Genomic DNA, 13,313 nt, shown 5'->3' with positions numbered 1-13,313 from the left:
TTTACAAGCAGAAAAAATAATAAATGTATTTCCAGTTTGGAAGAACATAGTTATGTGGGGAAAGTATCTTAAAAATTAACTGGCTATGATCATAATGCAAGATCTGCTATAGGCAAGAAGCAAATACGGAAGGGAAAAAAATCCAAAACTAAATCACGCAGGATAAGAAGACTGGTTTTTTTTTTTCACTTCCATTAGTGTTTGTGAAATAGGCTGTTTTTCCAAAAAACTCACTCTTACTAAAATTGCTGGAACTAGAAGCTTCAAAGTATGAATATAGGAGAGGATGAATTTTAAAGTCAGAACTCTCCTCCGGCCACTTACTAAGTAACTATAATCTTGGCCAAATAAAAACACCTAAATGTCAACTTTTCTGTCACAAATACTGCCTGGAAACAGTTGTTGTGACCATTAAATGATAGCAATTACATGAGATGCAAGTCACAAAATTGGTAATTAACAAATAGTGGCCGAAACACTAAATTCTATGAGGCTGACACCTGGTATTTTTGATCTACAAAAACACCAATTTCAAACTATTATTCTGAAACACTTAATTCTAATTCTCAAGGCTAATTACTATCTAATTTAAACATGTATTCCAATGGCTGAGGGGAATCCTACTCCACCATTTGGAAGAGGTCACATTTTGCAGTTGAGGAACCGGAAGATCTAAATTAGAGGCCTGAAGGCCAGCTAACATCAGAACTTAAGATTTGAATGCGGGAAGTTTGACTCTAGGTTATTTCTTTTTCCAGAGCTCCAATAAAGTTCAGTAAAAATTGTTAGCATACTATTTAAGGGGGCAAAAAAAGGAAAAAAAGAATTTTAATCTTTTCTCATTAAATGAGACTAAATAATAGTCTAAAATAAACATTAGTTTTCCCCTGGGGAGAAGGAGAGGTGATATTGGTGGTCATGGTGGAAATAAGGATTCTAAGAAAAGTAAATTTTCTTCTGGGTTCTGGTGATGGTTATTAATGAAAATAATTTAAACAGAAATGTACAGAATCATCAAGATGAATACAAATAACAGTGGTGGCTACCACAAAGACGGGGGTGTGAAGAACCAGGAGGTAGCTCACGAGTTACCTGTGAAATTTCTAGAGGTCCTAGAATGGGTAAAATCCAATTACAGTCAATCTATCGTAAGACCAAGCTAGATCAACATACGTATCTCAAGAGAAAAATGTCATCTTTTAGGGGGGAGAAATCAGTATTGAAAACTCAGTAAAAGCACATGTTTTTAAAAAAACAGAGGTTTTGTAATGTAAAAAGACAAAAGTGAGAAACGTTAAGGTATAATTAATGGAATAGAAAAGATTAAGTTGGAAGTAGATGCATGAGCCGCTTTACAGAAAATACATGTTATGTGACAATTAAAGAGGCTATTCTCAGACGGTACACAAACTGAGGAGTCTTTATTTTGAAAAGATTCTTCCAACAGTATTTTACAATGAACAAAAAACTCAACCAAATGTATCTATACTGAAAGGTTATAGAGATGAATACTGAAATCAGCCTGTAGGTTTTTGTCCCAACACCTAAAACCACCTCCTGCATTAGGGACTGGTCTTCATAAATGCTGGCATATTGAACACATCTTCCAAGACCTGTCTTGCTGGCTAAAAAGGTTTCCTCCTTTCTTTCAGACTTCTCCGTAAGTCCTCTCCCTCCCTACACTTAGCCTGTAGGTGCTACGGGACCTTTGCTATCAGCTAGTGGGGCTGATATCCGTCCTCATAAAGAAACTATTCCAGGAAGCACATCCTGTCTTGACTAATGGTAAATGCACATTTAGAAATTCTCTGGACTCTGCCTAGTCTTTTGAGGAGTAAGAATAAGAACTTAAAGTTATTATCCAAATCTTTTCTAAGGCAAAGGGAACTAATTTTGAAGAATAAAATACACGGTTGTGCCAAAATACTTTACTGTAGTAAATCTATACCTTATCTTTTTAAATATAAGGTGTATTCTAAGCTGTCGATAAGGAAAGGTGCAACACCAACAAGTAGTAATAGAAAATCACCCCAAAGCGTACTTTTAGAAACTTCCAGAGTCGTGGGTAGGGAAAATGGAAAAATTAAAGTGCAAAAAATGGGTACGAACTTGCACAACCTTTCAATGACTGACTGAAAACCTTCAAAGTTCAGTTAAAAGGCATAGGATTTCTTACGTATCTTAGATAGTCAATTTGAAGGATTTCCCGGCCCCCTTAACTGGAAGAATTTCCTAAATGGAAGCATAAGATAATAAACAGCTGGGAAGCCTCAAAATTGAATGAGGTTTGTTTTATTGAGTTTCCAGTCAGGCAGGGTCAAGACTTATCATCATATATGCATAAGGATGTTCTCAATTTTGGTAATGTTTTTAGTAGAAAAAATCTATACAAACACTCTTCAAAAGGGACATCCATTTAACGAAATCCTGCAGCCATTAAAATAATGAGTTAGAGCTGGATGGGCTAATAGTAAGATAACCAAATTAAATAAAAAGAACCAAGTTACAAAGTTGTACATTTAAAATAAGGGAGAACAGCAAGAGGAGTATATATGTATACAGAGGCGTATGAAATGAACGGTAACATTTCTGAAAGGCTATACAAGAATACAAGAAACTATATTCCCCTGGGGTGTGGGAATGAAGTCACAGGAAGGAGACGAGATGTAATTTTTCACTTTATACCCTTTATAATTGCATAATTTTAAAAAATCATAAGCACGTATTATTTTATAACATATAAAAAAGTCAAAGTCTTTAAAAAACCTGATTGTACCCACAGCATTTTATGAAACACTGACTGTATAACATCAGTTTACAATCCTTTGCTGCCTTTTATTTAATGGTCATTTAGTCAAAATTAGAAGGCTCCTTGGGTGTGTGCTTCCTCTCTCTCTCCACTCAAGATTAAGGGAAAATATTGAGAATTTAGAGTTTAAATCTAAATTCTCATTGATTAAATTGTGGCTTGGAGGACACCTAGCTAAGATACCAGAGAACCAATGACAAAATTAACTTAAATGGGCACTTTAATCACTAATTAAAATATTTTATCCAAGATCACTTTTCCTTTTTACAAGAGCCTCAGTCACATTTCTCTTTTCATTAAACTCCACAGCCCTTTGATTTCAAAAATACATTTAAATACATGTTGAATTCTTATCCAAGGCCATAAAATAAGCAGAAAACACAGATGCCACAAGTTTGAAAAGAAACACATTCTTAGCAAAAGTCTTCACTGGAAAATAATACCATAAATTCAAATCCTACAGGACTCCAAAATCAGAACAATGAGGTTGCATAAGAACCCTCTTACATAGACATGGGATTTGCCAACTCGAAGGTCTTAAAATACATTTGAATGTCTGAGGCTAAGAAAATTGGGAGGAATAGGCCAGTGACCACCTGAAGCGTGCATGCTTTAAAACTATTCAAAATCCAAGTTTTTAAAACACTGTTGGTTGAACAAAAAACTGTAGACAGAATTCAGAGTATATGACATGATGTGCAAGCCTTACCATTAGCACAATAACTGGACTTTTTAATACCAGGCTTCACAATACTTGAGTTTTTCCAGATTAAATACCTTCGTGCCCTGTCCACTTATAAAAGTGTCCAAATGCTTGCTGAATTAACAATATAAAACAAAAGACTCTTCCAATATTGGATACAATCACCAATAAATTTAATGAATGAGTTGAAGCATTCTGAGCGCTGGAGTTGGCTTGCAAAGGCTTGGGAGCCTGGTGCGCATCTCTTTCTAGTTCCAAGTTTAACGACATCAGACTGATAGGTGACATCAGCCGTTGTTGAGAGTTATCTACACCACAAATATCAGGAAACACAAAACAGGGCACTTTTTCATGAGAGAAAAAGTTTCATCAGCACAACATTAAGAATTACATCTTGGTCATATATTCACTTGTTTAAATATACAGTGCAAAATTTAAATTAATGACATTATAATGTTCTAAAATATACAAAGAAAAATGTAACTAATGAGGATGATCATATAATAGGTTAATTTAACACAAATGTTAGTAACAGCATCCTTTAGAAAGTAAATTTTAAAACCACCTAGGGTGCAAACCATATCAAAAAAAGATGGAATGTTTCTCACAAAATAGGAACCATTCTAATACTTCAGATGCTTCTTTAGTTTAAAACAAGCTCCATTAACTACGCTATTAATTAACTTGTAATAAAATAAAAGCTTAGTGAATAAACTGTACTGATTTCATCAAATGATGAATGGAACTCAAATAACCAAGTTTTATTAGGTATAAGGGATATAGAAAGTAACTCTCTTGGAATTTTAAAAGACTTTTTTTTAAAGGGCTACTTAAACATAAATGTGACAGCCCTTCAATCGAACAATGAAATATTTGCTCCCCAGAGCAAAAGCGGTCATTAGCTTAACCTCCCTATGCCTTGCCTTCTTTCATCCTTAAAGTATGCATCCGTTTAAAGATTGTATAATACATGAAAAGCACTTAGCAAGTTTCTCATACATTTAAGGGCTTAATAAACCACACCCCATAATACCACCACATTACTTTGAAGTCATTACTTTTTAAAAAACGTATCTTCACAATGGTCTCCTAGAGATTAATTTTCTGAAAGAAGTCTGAGACTGTCGGTGGAGACCAAAGATGAGGTGAGTCGTTCCGAACACAAGTTCAGGGAAGGAGCACAAACACATGGACGAAGAAGGCCCAAGAAGCAAGGCACAGGGCCTGCCTGGGGTTGGAAATGGAGTATTAGCTCGAAAAAGCCTAATTTACAATATGTCAACAACAGCAGCAACAAAGCCAGAGTTTGTGGTGACTAATTATTGTAAACTACCCTTTAAAGTCACTTCAAAAGAATTTCAAAACATTTTGTTTAAATGAGAAGCAACAGCAAGTGCTCTCTTTAAAGATGAACAAGGTATAAAAAGCTACTGGTGGGAAAACCATAGCAAACCTCTTTCTGAAGAAGTAAACACATTCCTTTAATTGTAATAGCGGACTTCCTGAAGGGTAGTGATTTTTGTTAGAGGAATCCACTTTTCATTAAAAAAATTCTTTAACTATAGCTAAAATTATTAACTATAAACATGAGAGATACGAAACTATTCATTTTGGACTTTACTTCAGCAAAGCATTTTTTCATTTTTAAAATGGCTATCTGATAGCTATTAAACAATGACACAATCTCAAAGTGGTCGGAATAGTAAATGATTCCAAAATAAACATAAAAAACCACAAATCAGAACTTGTAATATCCCTGAAGGGCATATTCACCAATGTCATCATTATTAAAACAATTTCAAATAAAAATAGGAGACAATCCAGAAAACAATATTAAACATGTTTGCAGTTTCAACTCAACTCTCCACTTTTCCCACCAAGCAAAGAAAACCACTTGGAAGTTCAAGGAGCAGTATGTTTACCTTATAACCACACACTGTTATTCTGGAAAATAGAAATTTAAAGGGTAGTGCAGTGGTTTTCAAAGTCCCCAAAAGCCAAGTGTCACAACTATTTTCATAATACTACTAAGATGTTATAGGTCTGTCTCACTCGTGAGTTCACAAGTGCGCGGTGGAGTTTCCCAGGGCCCACGTGCCACGTGACAGAAAAATCCCTGTGATGCCAAGGGAGCAGGAGAACCTCGCTGCTTCTCAAGCCAGGTGCTACAGAGATGTGCAAAACATAAAACAATGTTCTTCTCATTAATTAATGGTTTTTGGAAGACAACTAGTTTTTATTTAAAAATGGCATTTATGTTAACATGCAATGGGTTTATTATTGTTATACTTAAATGAATAAACACTTTTTTAAGTATCTCAGTATTAATTTCTAATACAGTAATTTCTGATAGATACAAGCTACATAAACAAAAGCTCTTTGGGCATCTTCAGTAATTTAAAAGAGACCAAAATGTTTGAGAACTGTAAGTGCTGCCATGTAAAAGCAGCCAGTTAGTTTTCTCTCCATTTTCCCAACTTCTGGGAACTGTACCAAAGCAGGTGTGTGCTGGGGGCTAGGGCAATGACAGAGAAGCTTCTTCAAATTTACAAAAGGAATTATTTTAAGGAAGAAAGTGATTGCCTCATCTCTATTGTCACAAAAATGAGAATAAAATATGCCTTTAAACTGTATCAACATTTGCCACCCTAAAAGAAAAGAAAATTTTCCTCCCAGAGCAAAGATAGGAGAGAAGATCTGATTCAACCAGTAAGCCAGAAAATATGAAGGTCTTCAGCCTTGTCCTCCTCTTCAGTACTCAACACAATTCGGATGGGTCTATATAAAACCAAAAGCCAGTCTGAATACGAAAGTCGAACAGAAGTGAATCTAAATCCACATTAAAGCTAGATCACTTTTTAACCTAAGGGTTTCAATTTTATAAGCACTCATTTAAAGTAAGTCTTAAATAAGAGTTCTCATTTACTTACAAACTTCAGGATTTACCCAGGGGAAAAAAAAAAAGTCTTTAAAATTACTTTAAGAACAACTGTTTAATTTACTCATTTCTTAGAGGGAAAGCCTGGTAGGTTATTTGAGTAATGGCCTACAATTATATAGCATAACTTTGTACATATGAATTGATTGGGACCCAATCAATCTAAAACACAGAAATTCAAAGACATTTCTTAAGTACTTCCTCCATGAAAAAAGGGCTGGAGAGAGACCCCCAAACTGTAGGTATTTCCAGTACACACCCACACACACAGACCTCTGCAGCATTCATTCAATATTAAGAGAAGAGGCATACTGGTCAAAAAGGGACAGAGATTTCCCAGTCTTCTTGCTCATCAAAATAGTTAAGCTAAACCACACACTGAGCTGGGGATGCAACAGACAGCAATGCTTTACCAAGTCTGGAACACTACACAGACTTTAAGATTGTGCAACAACTCATGTAGTCACCACTGGAAAAGGTATTCAACACCAATAAAATGTTTGAAGAAACGGATGTTCACTTCTTTTAATACCAAAGCTTTTTAAAAAATGTTTAATCACTGTAAGATAGAACTTTCCAAACACGTATTACATATTAGTATATGTAATTTTACCTTTTCTTGATGACACAGAGTCATAGTACCAGACTATTATCAGAACATGACGTAATACAGTGATGTCCTCTAGGCTGGCCTGGCTGGCCTTACACTAAATGGTCGACAGGTTTTCGTGGCTTTTCTATCTCCTTCCAAACTGTCACTTCTGAACTGCTAATATGCCAGGGCTGGGAAATCAAATAATCAAAATTTCACATAAAAACAAACATATAGAGACTTTGTGACTTCTGTGGGTTGCTCAAAGGCATTTAAAAAAGAATTAATCCAAGTTTCTCAGTTGTGTTCTGTTTTGATGAGACTGCTAGATTACGTCTTGATGAGGCATTACTGTACATAAATATTTAAACAAGTTCATCTATTAACAAAAAGATATAACTAAACATTAGTATCGTTGCCTTTTTAAACAAAGTATTCTATAACTTTAAGGTAACACTGGGTTCCAGTTTGTTTCCCCCCAGAAATGAACATAAATAAATGTCCTATTTTAATAATATCAGTTTGTCCAAACAAAGGAAAAAAAAAACTGAGGTGCAATCATGTCACAGTTAATGCATGTCTGCTTCCAATACATTCAAAGACAATATTTCTGTTTAAAAATCAATAGTTAAAATAGGACTTCTGCAGTCTGAGAATTCAAGATACTTAAAAAATCTGTAAATACACATACATGCAAATTCTTCATATATACAAATTTTCACAAAATTAAGAAGTTGCAAAGAAATTAGAAGGATTATGGTGAATCTGACAAGCTACATTTAAATGCTTTACCACTGACATATTCCTGAATATAGCAGTCATAGTAGTTTTAATAAATTTTCTACATGGCCTTTTTTTTTTATAAAATTTTCTCTTTTAGACATAAAAGTTAGTCACTAGAAGTCTTCTGAAATTCTAATTTAAGAATTCAAGATGTTCTCAATTCACTACTCATATTTTAAGGCCACTTTGGTAAAGGCATTGCAGCAAGAACACAAAAACAATAGCATATTTTCTAATATTTATTTTTTTCACCTGCAAACTGTAGCAAAACATGATCAGCTTTATTATGCAGACAGGTATCCCTCTACATTTTTAAAGAATTTAGGTATGTATAAATAGAAGAGCTCTTTAGAAAGGAAAAATTCAAGAATGAATAAAACCTTCCAATTTTGACTTTGTAACTTTCCAGTAGCAATGGTTAAAATGATTTTAGGTCATTCATTCCAAGATATATGACAGCACCTTAAAAGTGGCTGATCTATTTCCCCAGTAACATTTCTCACATAACAATGTGTTAAAGTTACAAATACTGATATGCACAAATAGCTAATTTCTAAGAAAAATATGTACAGTACTGCAGCATAATGAATGTGGTATCTGCAATAACTTAATATTAGCCAATTTTTAATATACATGATACCGCTACCTTTTTCTGCCAATTCACAGGTTAAAAGTTGTTACCGGAGCCCTCTGTTTTGCACATATTACCTGGTGTTTAATACACAATGCAGGCTTTTTAAAGACTTCTCTTGTGTTTAAAGCTAAGATCAGTGAAACAAGACAACAGTGCAAGAGGCGGAGAGATGTAATGTGACCACGTAAAAGTTCGTTCCAGTAAAGTGTCTATATAAGGCTATAAGAAAGGATTGGTTGATGAGCTTCCTGTTGGAAATTGTCCTGTTGGTGCACCAGTCTAAAGAAAAACATAAGACAAAATAAATAGACAAGTAAGAGTGGTATATGTGTGAAAATATGAAAAGATTAAACTTTGACTAAATCTAATTTAATGAAACAGTATTTAGATTAGAAATTATTTTATAATTATAAGCAATCATATTTATTCATTATTAGCAACATGATATAATACAACTATCAGGTGTCAGAAACTGTGTTATGGCCTTTAATATCCATTATTTCATATAATTCTCGTAACAGAATCTAAGAAAGGACTTGGCTTGGCCCTTAAGAAAATGCATTTATGATTCAAACCAAATCTCTGACTCCAAGCCCTTTTCACACAGTTCACTAAATCTACAGCTTTTCATAAAGCATTATTTTGACAAGAAAGCAAACAAGTTTCATGCTATGAAGTAGCTTATTTACTGTCAGTGCGTGGATTTGCAACTGATTGTGTGTCTGTGTGTTTGTGTCTTTTTAAGTCAAAAAAGGATCATGCATGACGGCTGTCTCAATTTGTAAAATCTTCTACTGTCACATCAGGAGAATAGCAAACAGTAGCTAGTACAGTCAAATCTTGCTTTTCCTAATTTGAAAATAACACACAACAACTTACAAAGTGCTTAAGACTGCATCTCACTTACCATAAAAGGATTACTAGATACTCCAGCAGCTGCAACTTGACCAAAAGGGGTTACCACTGGCTTTGTTTGTCCAAATGCTGCAAAACCTGCACCTTGTTAAAACAGAACCACCAATTATAACCCATACCTTTCAGAGACAATCTGATGCTTATAAAGCCTCATAAGGAGTTTCAGAGAAATTCCTACCACAGCAACAATATTATATCAATGTTTAATTGTTAAGTTTCATGCTCTTTCAAATACCAGAGACAAAGTTCCTGTGGCACATGTAATACAGCTTTCATACAGCTTCTCAGAAATGGAATTAATAGATAACCTGTGACTATCTGAGACGGGCTGCAAGCAAAACACAATGGCTTCATGTGAAAAGCACAGTATTTGTTAGGAAATATTTTATCATTATGGCTCTGCCATGGACCTTATTTCCAAATTTTATCTAACCACAGACACTAAAAAATATATATACAATTATAATTTAAGAATAATCTTCAAATCTATGGACTTTGAAACTTTAGCAAATAAGCTTAATGGGTAAAGAAATCCCTGGCCTCTAGAACAAGTAAACAAGTAACAAACTCTAACCACAATACAGTTACCTATTTAGAAAATTAGTCTATGTCTCCCACATAAATAAATAACTTATACAAAACAGCAGATCCACAAGAGTTTTCTGATGCAAAACAAAAACACTCAAGGTCTACACAGTTTTCTTTTAAAATCAAGAAGTGTATCAGAACATACAAGAAAAATTAATAATAAAGAGACTGTAGAGGGCCGGGGGGAGCCCCTGGGTGGCTCAGCTGGGTGAGTATCTGACTCTTGGTTTCAGCTCAGGTTGTGATCATGGGTCTGAGATCGAGTACCTCCTTGGAGCTCCGCTCTTAGAGTCGGCTTGAAGATTCTCTCCCTCTGCCCCCCACCCCCAACTCACACACAGGTGCGCTCTTTTTCTCTAAAACAAATAAATAAATAAATCTTTAAAAAGAGGAAAAAAGAAAAGACACTGGAGATTCTAAGAAGCGGTACTCTTTAGACAGTCTCTGATTTCTCCTAAATCTATAACCTGGTCACAAAAACTTACTAATCATTCAGTTTTCTAAGGCCCAAATCACCAAAGGTGTCTATATTTGTGTAGTAAACGTTTAGCACACAGTGCCACAGCATTCTTTGGACAAGGCTTTCTGTCCAAATATACATTATGATACATAAAGGATGTCTGACGTGGACTTACAGCTAGCCAAGTGTTAGATCTTACCATTGGGCTGTTGAGAAAAAGCTGTCTGTTGAGGGAAAGCTGCTTGGGCTGGGAAGGCAGGCTGTTGGAAGCTGCCGCTGAAGCTGGTGGGAAGACTATAGGGAGCAGGAGTCCCGAAGCCCGCAGGCATGCTCATGGAGGCGGTGCCAAAGGTCGCGGCTGACAGGAGAAAGCAAGGGCTGATCAATGACACACAAAAGAGCAGGATTTGCTCCTCACACCACACACTACAGAATGATTTCAATTGAAAAACATTAAGTTGTACACTAAAAGCATTTTAAATTCCAAAACCCTAACAAAGTTAGTAATAAGTTTAAGCACTATACAGTTTAACACAATCTATTAAATGTTGTTCTCCTGAAACCCAATGACCAGAATGACACTATTAAAATTATCGTTTGAAATCACAAGAAAACTTCTCAAAGTAATTAAAAGTCTAAACAGCAGTCAACTTTTTAAAGCCTATCATCATGCAAGTCACATGTATACTAATACACACACTTCTGTTTTTAGTTTTGTTTTGCTATATACAGTAAAATAGCAAAGACTGAATTTTATCCACTGAATTGTCTGCTATAATGTAGTAAGGATGTTCCTGACAAAAAAAATTTTAAAACTTCTAAAAAATAGGTCACTGAAAATAACAAGATTTATAGAAGAAATAGTTAGAAGCAGGCCTCTCAAAACCTATACAACTTTGTAACCAGAGCCCAAAAGGGACTGGAGGGGGATGGCTTTTCCTAGTAAAACCACTAACACAATTAAAAGAACATGTGAAGTTCTTAATACATCAATTCCAAAAGAAATATATGGACCACCACATCTCGTATGAAAGATAAATAGACTGCTTTGGATAAGTAAGGGGTTTAAGGTTAGGATGCTGAGTTATAGAGATTAGGGAAAAATGCATAAAGATTGAAAAGGTAGTGAAATAAGCATTCTTAGAAAAGACAGAGGTGGGGAAGTGAGCACTGTGATCTAGACTGCCCTGACATCAGGGTGTTAACAATCACTATACACGTGGTATGCTGCCATCACTCCCCCACTTATGAATTACTAATAAACTAATCTGCATTATACAAACACATGTAGTAGGGGCGCCTGGGTGGCTCAGTAGGTAAAGTGTCCGACTCCTGATTTTGCTCAGGACGATCTCAGGGTGGTGAGATTGAGCCCTACATTGGGCTTTGGGCTCTGTGCTGGGTCTGCTTAAGATTCTCTCTCTGCCCCTCCCCTGCCTCTCTCTTCCTCTCTCTCTTAAAAAAAAAATTAAAAAGACACAGATGTAGTAGCAAAACAGTATATTACTTACTGCTAGTGAAGATTAAAAACAGAACCTTCTGAGTATATGTTCTGGAAAAAGTCTCGGTAAAGTAAGAGCCAATAATGGTGATTTTAGCACAGAATACCAGCAATTACAACAGTGAAATATTGTCGGCATGATGCTATTAAAAACATGATAATTCACTGAATTTGATTTGAAAAAATTTTTTTAAATTTACCAACTTGATCTCTGATTTAAGGCACAGGAATTAATACTAAAATTGTTACGCAGATTATATTTTATTTTAAAAAAAACCCCAGAAGTCATGCTATAGATACTGCCCAAAGTAATCCTCATAATCCTATTGTTTATAACAATGCAATTCTTCTCAATGAATCTAAACAGAATGCCAAATTTTTTGAAATTACGATTGATGAGAAAACAGGAGAAAACAAGCCACTCGGAAGCAAGTGAATTAAAGAATAATAAGCACACTGCAAGGGAAACAGAAGGGTTTCATAACAGACAACAATGCACTGACAAACTCTGACAAATCACTTTATAAGAAAGCACTAAAAAGCGAAACTTGTATACAGTTAAGCAAAACCAAACTCCATGGAATAATGTGGTAAAATGGTTTGGTATATTGAAAAGGTGTCAAAGTACTATGAATTCAAACTCGAGAAAAATAATCAAAAAAGCTATTAACATTCTAATGTGACCATGGAGGTAAGCGATAATGCTTTTCAGCATTAAAACACAAATCACCACAATTTTCATGTAACTTTAAATATAATGTAATCCCAATGCCACACATCCATGCCCACTCCATTGTAAAACATGGAAAAAACTTAATTCCACATGCAGGGATCCAGAACACTAGCAGAAGCTTCCACAAGCAGGTAGACAAATTGCCACACAAATCTAGGTATCAGCTGTGGCCACCTACCAAAATGAGCGTGAGGAAACACTTGAGAATGCATTGCTCCAGAAAGGCCTTATGGAAAGCCATAAAGAGACCAATGTCAATTAACTTACGGATTAACTATTGTCAAAATAAAAGTAAATTTGTTTCATTAAAAAGTCCTAAAATTAGAATATACTGTTACAAAGTGGGTAGCATAAGAATACATAATAAAAACATATCCATAAAGTCTTTTAATTTCAATAACATTCATGACACTAATATTTAACCTGTTTGAAACAAAGGGGAAATTAGAATAATAAATACCAGAGAAATAAATATAAAATGAAAGAACCAATTATGAAGCCCATTTTTAAATAAACACTAACATTTTTTATGACAAGATAAAACTACATCCATAAAGACTTTGTAGGCCTCACGAGTTATACCCAAAAATACTATTCATAGGATAATCTAAAATGACCCGAATCTACCTTTTGCATCTAAAAAGTCAAATCTTGCGG

General features: G+C 34.9%; 1 protein-coding gene across 8 annotated transcripts in view; it reads right to left on the bottom strand.

Moving 5' to 3' along the window:
- Nucleotides 1-1,397: 1,397 nt before the first annotated feature.
- Nucleotides 1,398-13,313, bottom strand: part of AGFG1 (ArfGAP with FG repeats 1) — a 78,684-nt gene continuing 66,768 nt past the window's right edge. For 3 of the 8 annotated variants that reach the window (XM_045775252.2, XM_045775253.2, XM_045775257.2), the window contains 4 exons: nucleotides 12,835-12,882; nucleotides 10,622-10,780; nucleotides 9,367-9,458; nucleotides 1,398-8,738 (listed from right to left, as the gene is read on the bottom strand). In XM_045775252.2, coding sequence (XP_045631208.1) covers nucleotides 8,679-8,738; nucleotides 9,367-9,458; nucleotides 10,622-10,780; nucleotides 12,835-12,882 — 359 coding nt within the window. In that variant the 3' untranslated portion in view covers nucleotides 1,398-8,678. The remainder of the gene's footprint in view (nucleotides 8,739-9,366; nucleotides 9,459-10,621; nucleotides 10,781-12,834; nucleotides 12,883-13,313) is intronic. The other 5 variants (XM_045775255.2, XM_045775258.2, XM_045775256.2 and 2 more) reach the window with 3 other exon arrangements.

The sequence above is a fragment of the Ursus americanus genome, chromosome 1 (assembly GCF_024610735.1).
Source record: "Ursus americanus isolate L20-20 chromosome 1, mUrsAme1.1.p, whole genome shotgun sequence".
NCBI lineage: Eukaryota > Metazoa > Chordata > Mammalia > Carnivora > Ursidae > Ursus > Ursus americanus.
This window is presented reverse-complemented; position numbering and strand designations above follow the sequence as displayed.